At 42.4% G+C, this 17,634-nt stretch overlaps 2 protein-coding genes across 7 annotated transcripts; both read left to right on the plus strand.

Annotated features, from left to right (window-relative positions):
• The first annotated feature begins 329 nt into the window (after nt 1-329).
• Nucleotides 330-13,279, plus strand: LOC122785729 (MBT domain-containing protein 1-like). 6 transcript variants are annotated; one of them, XR_006362344.1, is made up of 18 exons: nt 330-465; nt 2,371-2,608; nt 3,019-3,152; nt 3,226-3,337; nt 3,768-3,847; nt 3,994-4,111; nt 4,202-4,336; nt 7,119-7,207; nt 8,426-8,524; nt 8,935-9,070; nt 9,933-9,988; nt 10,300-10,404; nt 10,523-10,670; nt 11,138-11,220; nt 11,357-11,594; nt 11,767-11,838; nt 12,256-12,526; nt 12,592-12,823. XR_006362344.1 is itself a non-coding variant. In XM_044051651.1 (18 exons), the coding sequence occupies exons 1-18, from the start codon at nt 445-447 to the stop codon at nt 12,865-12,867; spliced, it is 2,169 nt and encodes a 722-aa protein (XP_043907586.1). In that variant the 5' UTR covers nt 330-444; the 3' UTR covers nt 12,868-13,279. The 6 variants fall into 6 exon arrangements, 3 of the variants coding, with proteins under 3 accessions (XP_043907586.1, XP_043907588.1, XP_043907587.1); XR_006362343.1 differs by having other exon boundaries at nt 12,256-12,591; nt 12,755-12,809; XM_044051651.1 differs by having other exon boundaries at nt 12,256-12,447; nt 12,755-13,279.
• A 1,702-nt stretch (nt 13,280-14,981) lies between these two features.
• syt5a (synaptotagmin Va) lies at nt 14,982-16,990 on the plus strand. The gene is made up of 6 exons (XM_044051031.1): nt 14,982-14,996; nt 15,146-15,313; nt 15,412-15,579; nt 15,677-15,794; nt 15,899-16,032; nt 16,128-16,990. Exons 1-6 carry the CDS (start codon nt 14,982-14,984, stop codon nt 16,335-16,337), a joined length of 813 nt encoding a protein of 270 aa, XP_043906966.1. The 3' UTR covers nt 16,338-16,990.
• The last annotated feature ends 644 nt before the right edge of the window (nt 16,991-17,634 follow it).

Raw genomic sequence — 17,634 nt, forward strand, 5'->3', positions numbered from 1 at the left:
TTGTTTACTACATCATTCCATGTGTGTTCATTCATAGTTTTGATGCCTTCAGTGAGAATCCACGATGTAAATTGTCATGAAAATAAAGAGACACCGTTAAATGAGAGGGTGTGGTCCACACCTCTGACTGCTCGTGTTAATATATTCATTTTTTTTCATGCCTTATTTGTTTTCATATTGTTTTTGAATAAATATTTATTCGAGTTCCTTTTGTCTCACAGATCCCGGGAGGTTCAGGCTGTGTCCAGCAGGTGTCGCTGCAGTGCTCTTCATCTCATCTGTACTCAACACACGAAGCAGAGCCGTCATCCAAGCGTTCGTGTCCACGCTGCGCATGCGCAGCCGCGCTGTGTTGTTGATATGTTCGCGGCGGACTCTGAGCGCTGATCTCTGCGGGCTCTGGTGCTCGGGGACTCGGTCTCCTCCCCGCGGTCCAGCGGCCTGATGGAAACCTCCAGAGACCCGGTGAGTCCGGCGGTGAGACTGCGCGGCGGCAGCGCGCGTTTTCCTCCGCTGTTGTCGCGCTGATACCGAGTCACTGCCGCTGACACAGACTCAGGACCAAACTCCATTGAGGAAATCTGGATTTTTGAGATTCTCTTGTTATTCAATGGAATTATGCTGACGTGAAAACACGGTGTGACAGTTTATTCGGTAGATGGTGATACGGGTTCACTCGGCTGTCCGAACTCGCTGTTAAAACAAGACAACGATGGCGTTTTCCATGTTTAAGCATCGTTCCAAAGCCCCATTTAAAACCATGCGATATGAGGTTTCCTCTGTTGTTGACAGACGAGCATGTGTCACTGGGCTGCTTTTTAAAAGTCGTCCCCACTAAACGTGACACTCTCGTTCATTCGGCGCGGGTTGACTCCAGTTACATTCATTCACAGCAGTGAAGAGCGGCGTTATTTAAACTGTGATTTCTGTAACACAGCGTGACGCGACGTGCATTTAAAACGAGCCGGATTTGAAGGCGACGGTTGCTGATTCTTAGAATGGTCCTGGTTTCATTGTGTGAGCTCAACGTCGATCTCTACAACCGAAGAGACGTAGAATCGACAGAATTCTGGAGGTCGTTTGGTGTCTGGTGTTGTAGCCACTGTCTCTCTCTCTCTCTCACTCTCTCTCTCTCTCACACACACACACACACACCGCACTGCAGTGGCTGCTGCGTGCAACATCTGTGTGTGTGTGTGTGTGTGTGTGTTCAGTTGGGACGATATTAACGCGATAATATCAAATAAATAAAACAAGTTAGAATCACTTCACCTCAAATGTTTGTCAGAAACATCACAGAAATATTCACATTTAAGAAGTTTTAATTATTAAAACACAAACTGATTAATCAAAATGGAAATAATTTAAAATCATATGTTAATTAAAATAATCCATTACTAATTGACAGTGGCGATTTTGTCCTGGAAATTCTGGTGGGGCCATATTACTGTTATATTACCCCACAGCACCTCTGACACGACATTGCAGCTGAATAATGTCATCACACAAACAATGGCGACCTGATGACATATATTATCATATCAATAGCACCATCAAATGGCAGTGTTCAAAATCTCACAATATCAAATACTCAAGATCAAAACAACGTGACATCAGTACCAACAATGCACGACTCACGCCATGAACGGTGCAACACACACAATACACAACACACACACACGCACACACAGAAACTCCACTATAATTCAAACAACATGTAAACTACATTATCAGTTACAAGTTAGAATAAAAATAAACGACTGACCGCTGACTTCTTGAAGAGGAATGACGCTCTTCGGACCTTCATGTGCACAAACCAGTGACCGCCCTGGTTTCAAATCAACCAATGAGAAGCGCTCTGGGTGCCTGAACTTCTGGCCCCACTGCTGAAACTGAAGCGTGCGCTGTACACGCGCATGCACGCGCATGCACGCGCAGCAGTTCGGCGACAAACAACACCACTGGGAGGGGGGCGGGCCTCATCTCGGCCGGGCCTCACCGACCAGAATCAGAGGACACGCAGCATCCGGCACAACCGACTATTCACATACAACTACACCACGTGTCTACAGAGGAAACTGCGGACGTTTCATTGGAGACAACGTTGAATTTATTATTAACTTGTGCTCCATGACATGTTTGACACAGGAAACATAAAAGCTTTTAATCCTCCCCTGCGGAGGGACCCGGGGCCTCCCGCCCTTAATGCAAAGACACTGCTGCTCATTGACATCGTTGCAGACCTTTAGGAAACTTTTAGGTGAAAACAATAAAATAGTTGGGTCTTTAAATGACTGCAAAGATACAGCTCCCCCTTGTGGCACATGAGTATAAAACCTGACTGCATGTTATTATCTGTCGTGTCCTCAGGTGGAGCGCCCGTGCAGGAAGAGGCGGGACTCCTTTGGGATGATGGACGGTTTGGACGAGGACCGCAGCAGCTGTAGCACCGAGTCCAGCGGGGGCAGTGGAGTGTCCAGCCCTGAGGACAGTGATGATGAAGAGTTAGGAGGAGGAGGAGTGACTCATATCACACACTCGTCCTCCCTGACACTCATCAAGACCAACGGACAGGTGTACACGTATCCTGACGGGAGGACTGGCATGGGTCAGTCTGAAAACTGATTTTAGTCACTGAATAAAAGACTTGTGTAATTAAATCTACGTCAGTTTGAGTCTACGATGTCTACGTCACATGATCACGTCTTTATCTCACTGTTGGACAGACTTTCGTAAACCGCTCACTCTCCCACGCCTCATAGAGAAAATCAGTGATTTTAACATCACACACACACACAATGTTTTATTTTGTCAATTCAGTGTTTGAAATCCTTTGTTCAGATTGATGTCAGTGACACAAAGTGACCACACGGGGCAGCAGAGGAGCAGCAGCTCCTGGTTTTCTCTCTGAGGTTTGGTGTGGGAGAGTGTTGTCATGTTACAAGTGTAGTGCAGAACTTTTCAATGTGAACACTGTGTGTGTGTGTGTGTGTGTGTGTGTGTGTGTGTTCTCTGCAGCAACATGTGAGATGTGTGGCATGGTCGGAGTCAGAGATGCTTTCTACAGTAAAACCAAACGCTTCTGCAGCGTCTCCTGCTCCAGAAGTTTCTCCTCCAACTCCAAGAAGGCCAGCATCCTCGCCAGACTGCAGGTACACACACGCACACACACATGTGCATGCGTGTGTGTGTCACTGTGTGTGTCACTGTGTGTGTGTGTTACAGGGGAAACCTCCCACTAAAAAGGCTAAAGTGTTACACAAACAACCTCTGATGACCAAACTCACTTCCTGCTCTCAGCATCAGATCAACCAGCAGGGCGGCGCCAAAAAGAGTGGTGAGTGTTTATGATGACTTTTATAATGGCAGCCTTCAGGTGGCGCTCATGAGTCAGTGTATGTGTGTGTGTAAAATTAAACAAACACATGGATCAGTGTCTCATTCTGTCATATTATGAACAAGTGAAGCTGCTGTTATTTTTTCACTGTGTGTGTGTGTATGTGTGTCTCTGTGTGTGTCTGTCACTGTGTGTGTGTGTATATGTGTCTCTGTGTGTGTCTGTGTGTGTGTGTGTGTGTGTCTCTGTGTGTCACTGTGTGTGTGTATGTGTGTCTCTGTGTGTGTCTGTCACTGTGTGTGTGTGTGTGTGTCTGTCTGTGTGTGTGTGTGAAGATGATCAAACTTGATCTAGAGGAAGTAAAAGTAGGTGAACCTGCAGAAGGATCATTACCTTGTGTGTGTGTCTGTGTGTGTGTGTGTGTGTGTAGTTGCTGTGGACATGTTTGACTGGGGTCGTTATCTTGGACATGGAGACGTGACAGGAGCACCGGTCAGCTGCTTCAAACATGTGGGTAAACACACACACACACATAAAAATAATCATAAGAACAGATCCAGTAGGGGGCGTCCTAACATGACTCAGCCTTTTATTCACATGAACAGAAGGGTCACATGTCACTCTTGTTATTATTCAGTTTCCTTCTTGTTGTTGAGGTCTCCATGGAGAAGTGGTGGAGAGACATCAGTGAAGGAGTTCGTCTGGAAGTTCTGAACTCTGACAGTTCTTTACCTATGAAGGTGTACTGGATCGCTGCTGTCATTAAACTGGCTGGTACTACACACACACACACACACAGTGACACACACACAGTGACACACACATAGTGACACACACTGTCTTTGTGTTGTTTTTCTTGTTCAGGTTTTAAAGCTCTACTACGTTACGAAGGCTTTGACAGCGACTCGTCCAGAGATTTCTGGTTGAACCTGTGTGTGCCGGACATTCACCCTGTGGGCTGGTGCGCTGCAGGAGGAAAACCACTGGTCCCCCCTCAGGGTAAGACACTCCAGTCTTTCTGTTTTTGTTTCAAAACCTTATCAAAACCTCATCAAAACCTCATCAAAACCTCCCAAAACCTCATCAAAACCATGTCAACCTCGTCAAAATCTCATCAAAACCATGTCAACCTCAAAACCATGTCAACCTCGTCAAAACCTCATCAAAACCATGTCAACCTCGTCAAAACCATGTCAACCTCGTCAAAACCTCATCAAAACCATGTCAACCTCGTCAACACCTCAATCTCATTTTCTCGCTTGCTGTGAACGCACCTTCATGTCTGACTATGCTGACAAAGAAGCACTGCCCCCTTTTCCATTGGGTGTGGCATTAACCATTTGTTTGTTTGTTTGTGTGTGATTGTGTGTGTTTATTTGTTTGTTTGTGTTTGTTTGTTTGTGTGTGTGTGTTTGTGTGTTTATTTGTGTGTTTGTGTGTATTTGTGTGTGTTTTTATTTTGTGTGTGTTTGTTTGTGTGTGTTTGTGTGTGTTTGTGTGTGTTTATTTGTGTGTTTGTGTGTGTGTGTGTGTGTGTTTGTGTGTGTGTTTGTTTGTGTTTATTTGTGTGTGTGTGTGTATTTGTGTGTTTGTTTGTGTGTGTTTGTTTGTGTGTTTGTGTGTGTTTGTGTGTTTGTGTGTGTTTATTTGTGTGTTTGTGTGTGTGTTTATTTGTGTGTGTGTGTGTGTGTGTGTTATTGTGTGTTTGTGTGTATGTGTGTGTGTGTTATTTGTGTGTGTGTGTGTGTATGTGTGTTTTGTTTTGTGTTTGTGTATGTGTGTTTATTGTGTGTGTATGTGTGTTTATTTGTGTGTTTTGTGTGTGTGTTTATTTGTGTGTTTGTGTGTGTTTGTGTGTGTTTATTTGTGTGTTGTGTGTGTATGTGTGTTTATTCGTGTGTGTTTGTGTGTATGTGTGTTTATTTGTGTGTTTGTGTTTATTTGTGTATTTTTGTGTATGTGTTTATTGTGTTGTGTGTATGTGTGTTTATTTGTGTGTTTGTGTTTATTTGTGTGTTGTGTGTATGTGTGTTTATTTGTGTGTATGTGTGTTTATTGTGTGTGTATGTGTGTTTATTTGTGTGTTTGTGTTTATTTGTGTTGTGTATGTGTGTTTATTTGTGTGTATGTGTGTTTATTTGTGTGTGTATGTGTGTTTATGTGTGTGTGTTTATTTGTGTGTTTGTGTTTATTTGTGTGTGTATGTGTGTTTATTTGTGTGTTTGTGTGTATGTGTGTTTATTTGTGTGTATGTGTGTTTATTGTATGTGTGTTTATTTGTGTGTATGTGTGTTTATTTGTGTGTATGTGTGTTTATGTGTTTATTTGTGTGTTTGTGTGTGTGTTTGTGTGTATTTGTGTGTTTGTGTGTTTATTTGTGTGTTTGTGTGTTTATTTGTGTGTTTATTTGTGTGTTTGTGTGTATGTGTGTTTATTTGTGTGTATGTGTGTTTATTTTGTGTGTTTGTGTGTATGTGTGTTTATTCGTGTGTTTGTGTGTATGTGTGTTTATTTGTGTGTTTGTGTTTATTTGTGTATTTGTGTGTATGTGTGTTTATTCTGTGTTTGTGTGTATGTGTGTTTATTTGTGTGTTTGTGTTTATTTGTGTGTTTATTTGTGTGTTTGTGTGTATGTGTGTTTATGTGTGTTTATTTGTGTGTTTGTGTATGTGTGTTTATTTGTGTGTTTGTGTGTTTATTTGTGTATTTGTGTGTTTGTGTGTATGTGTGTTTATTTGTGTGTATGTGTGTTTATTTGTGTGTTTGTGTGTATGTGTGTTTATTGTGTGTTTGTGTGTATGTGTGTTTATTTGTGTGTTTGTGTTTATTTGTGTATTTGTGTGTATGTGTGTTTATTGTATGTGTTGTATTTTTGTGTGTTTGTGTGTTTATTTGTGTGTTTGTGTGTATGTGTGTTTATGTGTGTGTATGTGTGTTTATTTGTGTGTTTGTGTGTATGTGTGTTTATTGTGTTTGTGTGTATGTATTGTGTGTGTTTGTGTGTATGTGTGTTTATGTGTGTGTGTATGTGTGTTTATTTGTGTGTTTGTGTGTATGTGTGTTTGTTTGTGTGAATGTGTGTTTGTGTGTGTGTGTTTATGTGTGTGTATGTGTGTTTATGTGTGTTTGTGTGTATGTGTGTTTATTGTGTGTGTGTATGTGTGTTTATTTGTGTGTATGTGTGTTTATTTGTGTGTGTGTGTATGTGTGTTTATTTGTGTGTATGTGTGTTTATTTGTGTGTGTGTATTGTGTGTTATTTGTGTGTGTATTTATTGTGTGTTTTGTGTGTGTGTTTATTTGTGTGTTGTGTGTGTGTATGTGTTTATTTGTGTGTATGTGTGTTTATTTGTGTGTTTGTGTGTATGTGTGTTTATTTGTGTGTTTGTGTTTATTTGTGTGTTTATTTGTGTGTTTGTGTGTATGTGTGTTTATTTGTGTGTATGTGTGTTTATTTGTGTGTTTGTGTGTATGTGTGTTTATTGTGTTTGTGTGTATGTGTGTTTATTTGTGTGTTTGTGTTTATTTGTGTGTGTATGTGTGTTTATTTGTGTGTTTGTGTGTATGTGTGTTTTGTGTGTTTGTGTGTATGTGTGTTTATTTGTGTGTATGTGTGTTTATTTGTGTGTTTGTGTGTATGTGTGTTTGTTTGTGTGAATGTGTGTTTATTTGTGTGTATGTGTGTTTATTTGTGTGTATGTGTGTTTATTTGTGTGTATGTGTGTTTATTTGTGTGTTTGTGTGTGTGTTTATTTGTGTGTTTGTGTGTGTGTGTTTTTCAGCTATCCTCCACAGATTCACTAACTGGAAAAGCTTCCTGGTTAAAAGACTGACGGGCTCTAAAACGTTGCCAGTGGACTTCTCCTCTAAGGTCAGACATGAGTGTTTCAGAAAGCAGGTTCAACAAACTCTGAGTTTTCGGTTCCAGAACAGCTGATCAGCATTAGTTCATTTCACTCTGAGTTTAGCGTGTGTGTTGGAATGAAAAAAGCCATCAACAATGGAGCTCTGATACTACGATTCACCATGGCAACGGGTAAACAAAGAGCACAGCCTCCATTTTAATCCAGTTGAGCAGAAATATTAACACTTGACATTTATGTCAAGAGAGGTGTCAATAAATGAACACTATTACATTGTATACAGTGTAATTCACTCGTTCATCATTTAACAGACTTTACTTTCATTAATGATGATAAATGCTGCAGTCAGACCATATGTTACATTAGATTAGATATTTATTCAGCCGACGAGACACAAACTGAAGATGAGAATATGGATCAAAGTGAGAAAACTATCATTATAAAAGTAAATCCATTTTTTTCACTCATTTCATTAAAACATTTTGCTCAACACTGTTTTATGACTATATTTCCACGTGTAAATATAAACACAGTCAAACATGAAGATTCAAAAAGTCACTTCTCAACGACACTGAAAAGTGTTTCCAGCTGCATCAGAAATATCCACATCAGCATGATGTGATCTGTGATCCGGCGTCTACAGTGTTACACAGTGTCGTCAGGAGGGTCTCCGCCCCCTTAATGAGACATGAGCTCCTCTGGAAACATGATTGGTGAGATTTTGGGGGTTTTGTGATTGATGTGATTCAGGTGTGTGTGTGTGTGTGTGTGTGTGTGTGTGTGTGTGCGTGCTGATACACACCGGCCTGTCTTTGGATGTTTTCAAAGACACAAATGTCCTTAATTCTGCAGGTGAATGACTGTATGAATGAGGACAAGAGACGAGTGTCAGACAGCTGCGTCAGGCTCAGCAGGAAGAGACACAGTGCGCAGGTTAGGTTCATGTGTTGCCACGGTAACTGACTCAGAGTTTATCTGAACTGGCTTTGTGAAACCGAAAAACCAGTTTCCCTCATCTCAGGGTTAACTAACTCAGAGTTTTCACTAAACCTGCTTTCTGAAACGGGCCCCAGGTCTGACTCTGATGGCTGAAGGTCAAAGGTCACTGTGACTGAATGCATCGAGATACATTTTTCAGATTTGGTTCAAATGTTCACTTGATGACATCTTTTGATTGAGGTGGTCAGAGGTCAAAGGTTAAGCTTTTCTTTTTGCTCCTCCCTCAGGTGCAGGAGAGTATGCAGTTTCCATTTAAGAAGCAGATGAGGCTGGAGGTGGTGGATAAGACTCATCTGTGTCGCACTCGAGTCGCTCTGATTGAACAAGTGAGACGGGCACCTCTAATCTGATGCTAATCTGACTAACATGAGTCTAACCTGATTCTAATCTGACTAACATGACTCTAACCTGATTCTGATCTGACTAATATGACTCTAATCTGATTCTGATCTGACTAATATGACTCTAATATGATTCTAATCTGACTAATATGACTCTAATCTGACTCATTACAGGTCAGTGTCCTCATCTGAACAAAACTGTTGAAACCTTGTGAGATCTTTCAGTATTTAAAATGAGATTAAACAAGACAATAATCCACAGGAGAAATTAAGAAAGTTATGACGGCGACTTTGAGAGGGAGAGTTATCTCAACGGCATTCTCCTACATATGAGACATATGGAGGTCATGTGACACAGGTCTGGGATTAGAGTTTGTGATATTTGTGGGCTGCAGGTGATCGGTGGACGTCTCCGTCTCGTTTACGAGGAGTGTGACGACGGGACGGACGACTTCTGGTGCCACATGTACAGCCCGCTGATTCACAGCATCGGCTGGTCCCGATCCATCGGACACCGCTTCAAACGGTCTGGTGAGTCAGCTGATCAACAGGCTCCACCCCTTCCTCAGGTGAAATATCTGGCTCTGCAGCCCCCCCTGCTGTTCATCCTACAAAATTAGTCATTTCGTCCTGATAATTCAGCGATGTCTTCAGTTTTGCCTCAAATGTTCAAAAGACCTAAAACTTTGATGATGAGAGACAATAATCTAATCTCACTCTAATTCTAATTGATTCTAATCTGACTAATATGACTATAATATGACTCTAATAAGATAAGATAGTCCTTTATTTGTCCCGCAGTGGGGAAATTTACATTGTTACAGCAGCAAGACAGTAAAGATAAAGATAATAAATAATAAACATGCACTACCAAAAAAAAAGAAAATTACAATATAAGAAGAAATGAACCCTTAGACTATAAATAATTAGTTAAAAATAGAATGTTGAATGTACATTATAGACAGCAGAATATGGCCTTGATATTTACAGCATAAATAGTATATTGCACTTAGTATTGCACATAGATGGAAGGAGTGATGAGCCTGGTTATGTGTGCTCTACTGCAAACAGTCTAATAATTTGGCTTTGACTCTAATTTGACTCAAATCTGATTCTAATCTGACCAATATGACTCTATCTGATTCTAATATCACTATAATCTGATTCTAATCTGACTGTAATATGACTATAATCTGATTCTAATCTGACTTTAATTTGACTCTAATTTGACTAATCTAATGATGAGATGATGATCACGATCTGAATCATGATCAAAGTTGAATTGATGACATGAAACATTGAGACGGATAGATGAAAAAATATGAGAGATGAGATCAATTTAAATAATGAGATTAAAAAGTCATAATCTGTGTGAATGTGTCTTTGTTTCCAGACGTGTCCAAGAAGCTGGATGCTCAGCTGGACGCTCCGGGACAGCTGTTCGCCAAGGTCAATATTCACTACTGTACTGTAGTACTGTAGTACTCCATACAGCTACAGTACTACTGAAGTACAGGAGTACAGGAGCATTGCTATGCAGGCACTCTAACTAGATAACTAGATCCACTTATACACTGGTTTTGTTCAACTTTAAATTCTTTACTCACATTAAACACAACACACATCGTTTTCCAGTTCCTACAACACCTGATCCAATCAGGAGCCAGAACTCCTGAAGGAGGTGGTCTTATCTGAGGGTGAGGTGATGCAGGGAGGAGGGAGTGCTGTTGTAAAGGAGGCGTGGCTGTGTTTTTGTTCAGGTGAAGGAGGTGGACCAGAGCGGGCCCTGGTTCCAGGACGGGATGAAGCTGGAGGCCATCGATCCGCTCAACCTGTCCACCATCTGTGTGGCTACAGTCAGGAAGGTGAGGAGCCGCTAATGTCATGTTAGTTAATTAGTTAGTTAGTTGATGATAATCCGAGTAAATGCTGGAGAAAAATCAAATCCCTTCTTTGACTAAAGCTGCTCATGTCCTCGTGCAGGTTCTGGCTGACGGGTACCTGATGATCGGTATCGATGGATCGGAGGCGGCTGATGGGTCGGACTGGTTCTGTTATCACTCAACCTCCCCCTCCATCTTCCCCGCTGGCTTCTGTGACATCAACAACATTGAGTTGACACCACCTCGAGGTACACCGTGGCATGTGACTCTTGCTGCAAGACGCGCAGACGTGACTCCTGCCGCAGACGTGACTCTTGCTGCAGACGTGACTTCTGCCGCAGACGTGACTTCTGCCGCAGACGTGACTCCAGCCGCAGACGTGACTCTCGCTGACTTCTCGACTCCTCGTGACTCCTGCTGGCGTGACTGACTTCTCGTGACGCGTGACTTCTCTGGCCCTCTCGACTCCTGAGCGACTCCTGATTGAGCAGACTGACAGCGTGATGAGGCGTGTGTCTCTCAGCCGTGTGACGCTGACTGAGCAGACGTGTGACTCCTGCCGCAGCGTGACTCGCCGCAGAGACTCTGCCGCAGACGTGACTCCAGCCGCAGACGTGACTCCTGCCGCAGACGTGACTCTCGCCGCAGATGTGACTCCTGCCGCAGACGTGACTCTCGCTGCAGACGTGCTGCTGACTCGTGTGGTCTCTCACAGGTTACACCAGCCTGCCGTTCAGATGGTTTGAATATCTGATGGAAAGCAATACTGTGGCCGCTCCGGTCAACCTCTTCAACAAGGTCAGTCCAAGCACAGGGAAGTTCTGCTCTTAAAGACTCTTCAGGTTTTGTGAAGTGTGTCAGTATGAGTCACTGATATAAACGGGACTGTCCTGTGAGCGCCCCCTGCTGCTGAGAACCTGTCTGTTTTTAACAGGACATCCCAAACCACGGCTTCTGTCCTGGCATGAAGCTGGAGGCCGTGGACCTCATGGAGCCCCGGTTGGTCTGCGTCGCCACGGTTACCCGCATTGTCCACCGGCTGCTGAGGATACACTTTGACGGCTGGGAGGACGAGTATGACCAGTGGGTGGACTGTGAGTCACCTGACCTGTACCCCGTCGGGTGGTGTCAGCTGACGGGCTACCAGCTGCAGCCCCCTGCTGTTAACGCAGGTAACGCACACGCCACATTTCTCGCCAACGTCGCTCCCACTTCCGAGTTATGTGTAAATGTAAATGGAACGCAGCGTATCATCGGTGGTGTGATCTGTGGTGACGTCTGACCAACATTTGTTTGCTGTTGACAGTTTTTGTGAACATGACGTGGATGATGTTTGTGTTTCAGGCTCCAGAGAACTTCAGTCCAGTGCATCCAAACAGAGGAAGAAGTCCCAGCAGTACAGAGGACAGAAGAAAAGTCTGTGTCTCTCAGTCGCTTCATCAACAGCACACAACCTCAAACTGTCCAACTAAACTAAACTACTTAACTAAACAAACAACTCTCTGGACTGCTATCAGCCTCAGAGGCACAGGTTAGCAGAGGTTAACAGAGGCTATCACAGTTTAGCAGAGTAGTGCCCACCATGGAAAACCATGTAGCTAATATTGCTAAAGTGATAATAAATCGATAAAAATAGAAATAATGATAATAATAATAATAGTAACCCTCCTGCTGCCTTTGAGGGTCAAGCAGCAGGAGTGTAAAGTGAACCAAAACCCTGAAATTTGACAACGTTGTTGGGATTTAAAGATTACGAACTGTAGCTTTAAAACCCCCAAAAAATAATTAGAAAATCGTTTTATCACGTTAACAAAAGTCTATGTTGTCTCACAGAGAGGAAGTTGCCCATCGCTAAGCGACCAGTGAGTCTCTCTGGTGCCACGGTAACAGGCGTCCCCAGGAGCCTATCAGGAGACGAGAACGAGACGCCGCCAGATTACCCATCACCCCCCACTCCCGCCCCAGCTGCCCCACCCCTTTCAGCAGAGCCAGAGAGCAGTGGCATCCACGGCGAGGGCAGGGCAGGTACGTCTGACTTCCTGTTCTCCTGAGGTCCTTCACTGAGGTCCATCACTGAGGTCCTTCTCTGAGGTCCATCACTGAGGTCCATCACTGAGGTCCTTCTCTGAGGTCCATCACTGAGGTCCTTCTCTGAGGTCCATCACTGAGGTATAAATTAATTTGAGCAATCTGAAAATGTCGACTTTCTATACCAGAACCTTCTGGTCCATAATATTTCTTAACTCTCCCTTTAAAATTAAAGTCACAGTGTAAGATTGTGTCTCTGTCGGCCGGCGGCCATGTTGTCTCAGCGAGGTCTTTGTCTCTGCAGCTTCAAAGGTTAAAGACGAGGACACTGCAGGGACACAGGTTTGTCCTGACAGGACTGAACCAGCAACCAACGGATCCTCCGCACCGTTCTTCACCAAGCAGGAGCAGAAGTAGCCCCGCCCACCCACGCACTCATCCTCCATCCAGCAGAAGGTGCTGTGACAACAAGTTTGTGCAAGTGTTACTTTACTGTCCTGGGGCTAATGCTAAGCTAACTACTCCCTGGGAGCCAAAGCTAAGCTAACTTGTATCTTGGGGCTAATGCTAAGCTAACTACTCCCCAGGAGCTAATAAGCTAACTTAACTTGTTTATAGTAAAGATGAAGTTAACCAGTAAGAGAACATCTCACCAGCATCTGTCGTTGGAATAATCGCGACTTTCATGACTTTGTGTCGCACTGGATATCAAATATTTCAACTAAAGCCAACAACGTGAATTTTTAGTGTGAGAGATTCATTCATTCATTCGTGTGTGTGAGTGTGGGTGTATGTGCGCACGTTAACTAATGTTGTGGGGACCTAAACCTGTTTACACAGTCACATTATGGGGACTTGTTTTCCTTGTGGGGACATAAAGCAAGTCCCCATAACGTAAATGACTACATTTTAAGGTGAAGATATGTTTTAAGGTTAGAGTCAGGGTTAGGATTAGGCCAGTAGTAATTCTGGTTAAGGTTAGAGTAAGTCTCCAGGAAATGAATGTAAGTCAATGCAATGTCACCTCAAGTCATGAATGTCGAATGTGTGTGTGTGTGTGTGTGTGTGTGTGTGTGAGTTGTTCTGCCCTTTGTAGTGATCTGCTGTAAATACATGTGTATTAATATTATGTTTGTTGTGAAATGTGTTTCATACATTTAATAAAAAGTCAAATTAAAATTCTAAGCTCTCTTCAGTTAAAGGGACAGTTCAGCACAATCAGAGCTCACTGCGCTATGAGCGCCCCCTGTCTGCCAGTGGAAACAGTGATAATGCATATCTGTGAGTCTGGTTCTGTCAGAGTTTTTTCTCTGCACTGCCGCCTAGTGTTTACTCATTGTGTGAATTGTTGGGTTTATCTGCTTCATGATGTTGTCTATGTGCACAGAGCTGAGATCATGTTTGGGATGATTCAGCGTTATACAAACAAAACTGAATTGAATTAACCACTCACTCTCCCACACCAAACCTCATAGAGAAAATCAGTGATTTTAGCTCACAGGGACAAAGGAGCTGCTGATCCTCTGCTGCCTCATGTGGTCACTTTGTGTCATTGAGTTAAGTCTAAAATAAGTATTATATAAATAATGTTAAATATATAAAAGCCAGATTTTACAAAATAAGACATTTGAACTTAGTGATGGAGGCAGCAGTGGATCAACAACTCCTGTGTGTGTATGATGTTAAAATCACTGATTTTCTCTATGGGGTTTGGTGTGGGAGAGTGAGTGGTTTACAAACTTCCGTTTCCTGTTGGAAAAGTCTGTCTCACAGTGAGATAAAGACATGATCATGTGACGTGGACATCAGCGACAACAGCAGGGGGCGCTTACAGTGCAGTCACAAACACCTGAACTATCCCTTTAATCAGTTCACAGCTTATTCACATAAATACACACTTGTAGTTTAATTGGAATTAATACAAGGTTTTGATTTGATCAGCTCAGGAAAACAAAATATTAAAATCGTGACTCAAATCCAGTCATGATTTTTACACTGATTTCACTTTTTCTTCCCTTTGCTGTCCAAACATCAACTTTTTACAAATCTAAAGTGTTCAGTGTAAGAGTGTTTTTTTTTCTAAACATGGTGTTTACTGAATGTACACACACACGCTGTAAATGTATAACGTGTCCGTGTTTTTTTAAAAGGATGTGCAATTTTTGGCAGCATGATTGTGAAGAATTTATTAGATTTAGGTTGAAATGACTCACTTAAGTTTTATGAAATAAAAGTGAAACAAATGACTTTTCAGGTGTCTCATCGTCTTTTTATGAAAATGTTTAGTTATTGATGTTCTGATTTCAACTTTTCCTTAACACAGAAAAGAACAAATATCAAAAAATACTTTTTTGTCTCAGTTTGGACGACATACTATACTATGACTTTTTTGACCGATATTGGACGACATACTATACTATGACTTTTTTGACCGATATTGGACGACATACTATACTATGACTTTGTCGGCCCAAAATCACTCCAAAAGTCATCGTATAGTATGTTGTCCAAAAATCACTCATAGCTATAGTATGTCGTCCAAAATGGTACAAAAAAGTCACAGTATAGTATGTCACAGTATAGTATGTCGTCCAAAATGGTACAAAAAAGTCATAGTATAGTATTTCGTGGGATTTGACATCCAGGACCCTCTGACTCATTCAGTTCACCTTTAACTCTTCTTCTCCTCTTCCAGCTGATAGTGGGCATCCTCCAGGCGCAGGACCTCCCAGCTATGGACGTATGCGGCACCTCTGACCCCTATGTCAAAGTCTACATGCTGCCAGATAAGAAGAAGAAGTTTGAGACCAAAGTTCACCGCAAGAACCTGAGTCCAGTCTTCAATGAGACATTCAGCTTTAAAGTGTGTACACTGATACTTAAAGTTACACCAGTTTTGATCACATTTTCCGTAGCAGTCTCAGTGAAGCCTCTGATTTAACTCTCACTCTCCCTCTCCAGATACCCTACACTGAGTTGGGTGGTCAGACTCTGGTGCTGCAGGTTTTTGACTTTGACCGTTTTGGCAAACATGACGTCATTGGTGAGATCAAGATCCCAATGAACACCATCGACCTCGCACAGCCCATACACGAATTTAAAGACCTGGTTGGAGGAGAGAAAGAGGCGGTACGTGGTTTTTCATCCTCTGATAAATATAACAGACATTTGAAGTAACCAAAACTCTGTGCAGCGATAACTCCGGATTATGATTTGTCCCCGACAGCAAGAGAAGCTGGGAGATATCTGTATTTCTCTTCGTTACGTGCCCACTGCTGGGAAGCTAACAGTCAACATCATGGAAGCGAAGAACCTGAAGAAGATGGACGTCGGAGGACTGTCAGGTGAACACAACACTGACTGAGCCTGGTTTATTCGTGGCAGTTAATAATTAAATGTCCTCCATCTCCTCTGATCTACTGTCTGATGTCATGTTTCTCTGTGTCAGATCCATTTGTTAAGGTGGTGCTGCAGCACAATGGAAAACGACTGAAGAAGAAGAAGACGTCCGTCAAACAAAACACTCTGAATCCTTACTTCAATGAGAGCTTCAGCTTTGAGATCCCTTTCTCCCAGATCCAGGTTTGTACTTTTCGAAGAAAAGAAAGAAGCCTAACCTGCAGAATGTGGTCTAACCAGAGCTTCTTCTCCTTCTTCTTCTTCTTCTTCACACACAGAAAGTCCAGGTGCTGATCACTGTGTACGACTACGACAAGCTCGGCAGCAACGATCCAATCGGCAAATGCTGGATCGGCTACGGCGCCTCTGGCGTCGGCCTTCGCCACTGGTCAGACATGCTGGCCAATCCCAGGCGTCCTGTGGCCCAGTGGCACACGCTGCTGCCTGAGGAGGAGGTGGATGCTGCTCTGAAGGCTCCCATTCGCTAAACAAACACACAACATTCATTTTTATAATATTACATTTTTGAATCTCTTTATATGAGTAGGCAGCGTGTGCTGTGTGTTTTATTGATGACTAGAAATGCCATTTTGATTGATTGATGTTTGATGTATGCACACTGGAACGTGTGACCCATGCATTCACAAAATTCACTATCGTACCTGGATCTCCCATAATACAACATTGATGAGTAGCCTTAACATCATAGTACAACTGACTTACTTTGCCTAGCAACAGAGCTGCAGCTGTAACTGGCTGCAGTACAGGTGATAGCTTTTATTGGTTATTTAAGTTGAGTTGAAACCCAGTACTTTTGCATTCATTGAACCTTCACTCATTAAACCACCTTAAGGCATCAGTGTGCCAGCATTTGGTAATCACATGACCTTTCATCAGCATTCAGTATTTTCCATGTCGACTCCTGTTATTTTTTTGAGATTGTGATCATTGTTTGGAAGTTGGAGGTCAGTTTTCTCTCAGACAAAAGTGTCCTCCAGCACATTTTCATGCCAAATTCAACTTCTTAACTTCATATTTTTCCTCCGATGAGAAACCTCTCATCTTACACACCTGGTTGTTTCCCTCTGAAATGTGTTGGTTTTGTCCATTGTGGGTAATTGTGACTCCTTATGTGCTTGTGTTTTCTTCGTGTGTTCTTGTATGGGTGTCTTTGTTAGGACAAAAAAAACTTTTTGCAGGGTTAAGACCTGGTTTTAGGGTTAGAATTGGGTTTAGGTTAGGGTAAGTGGCTAGGGAATGCATTATGTCAAAGACTGTCCTCACTATGAATGCTGTGTGTGTGTGGTTTATCAATTAAAGACTGGAAAGACTGTTGTGGTTTCACTTTTGAATATATATACACACATGTATGTATATATATACACTCATATATGTATATATATATCTATAAACACATATATATATCTGTGTGTCTAGTAGGTGAATAGCTGATAGAATCAAACTTTTTCAAACAATAACAGATGGATTTTGAAGCATAAACATAAGCTGTATGTGTGAAGAGAACAGTAACAAACAGAAAGGCTCACTCTTATTATAAGTCAATCCTTAAAGCTGAATATCTCTGATTTGTAGACAAAACACAATATCATGTGTCAACCTTCTTTGACATTCTATGGACCAAACAGGTAGTGAAGTCTTCACTGTCGACTTCAGACTGGATTAAAAGAACCGCGTCCTCTTTAGTCCTCGTCTCACGCTGTGAGCCAAACATGTGAAGAAGGAATTAGAGAGAGGGGGGAGAGGGGGGAGTGAGGCTGTGAAGTT

Source organism: Solea senegalensis, linkage group LG19 (assembly GCF_019176455.1).
Source record: "Solea senegalensis isolate Sse05_10M linkage group LG19, IFAPA_SoseM_1, whole genome shotgun sequence".
NCBI lineage: Eukaryota > Metazoa > Chordata > Actinopteri > Pleuronectiformes > Soleidae > Solea > Solea senegalensis.

What these genes read in the sequence shown, in the direction of transcription:
- LOC122785729 (XM_044051651.1), top strand. Translation starts at nt 445, where the DNA reads ATGGAAACCTCCAGAGACCCG. An exon ending in CAGTGGACTTCTCCTCTAAG is followed by an intron (nt 7,208 to 8,425) that starts GTCAGACATGAG and finishes CTCCTCCCTCAG; the next exon opens with GTGCAGGAGAGTATGCAGTT. An exon ending in CGGGACAGCTGTTCGCCAAG is followed by an intron (nt 9,989 to 10,299) that starts GTCAATATTCAC and finishes GTTTTTGTTCAG; the next exon opens with GTGAAGGAGGTGGACCAGAG.
- syt5a (XM_044051031.1), top strand. An exon ending in ATGAGACATTCAGCTTTAAA is followed by an intron (nt 15,314 to 15,411) that starts GTGTGTACACTG and finishes CTCCCTCTCCAG; the next exon opens with ATACCCTACACTGAGTTGGG. An exon ending in GGACGTCGGAGGACTGTCAG is followed by an intron (nt 15,795 to 15,898) that starts GTGAACACAACA and finishes TCTCTGTGTCAG; the next exon opens with ATCCATTTGTTAAGGTGGTG.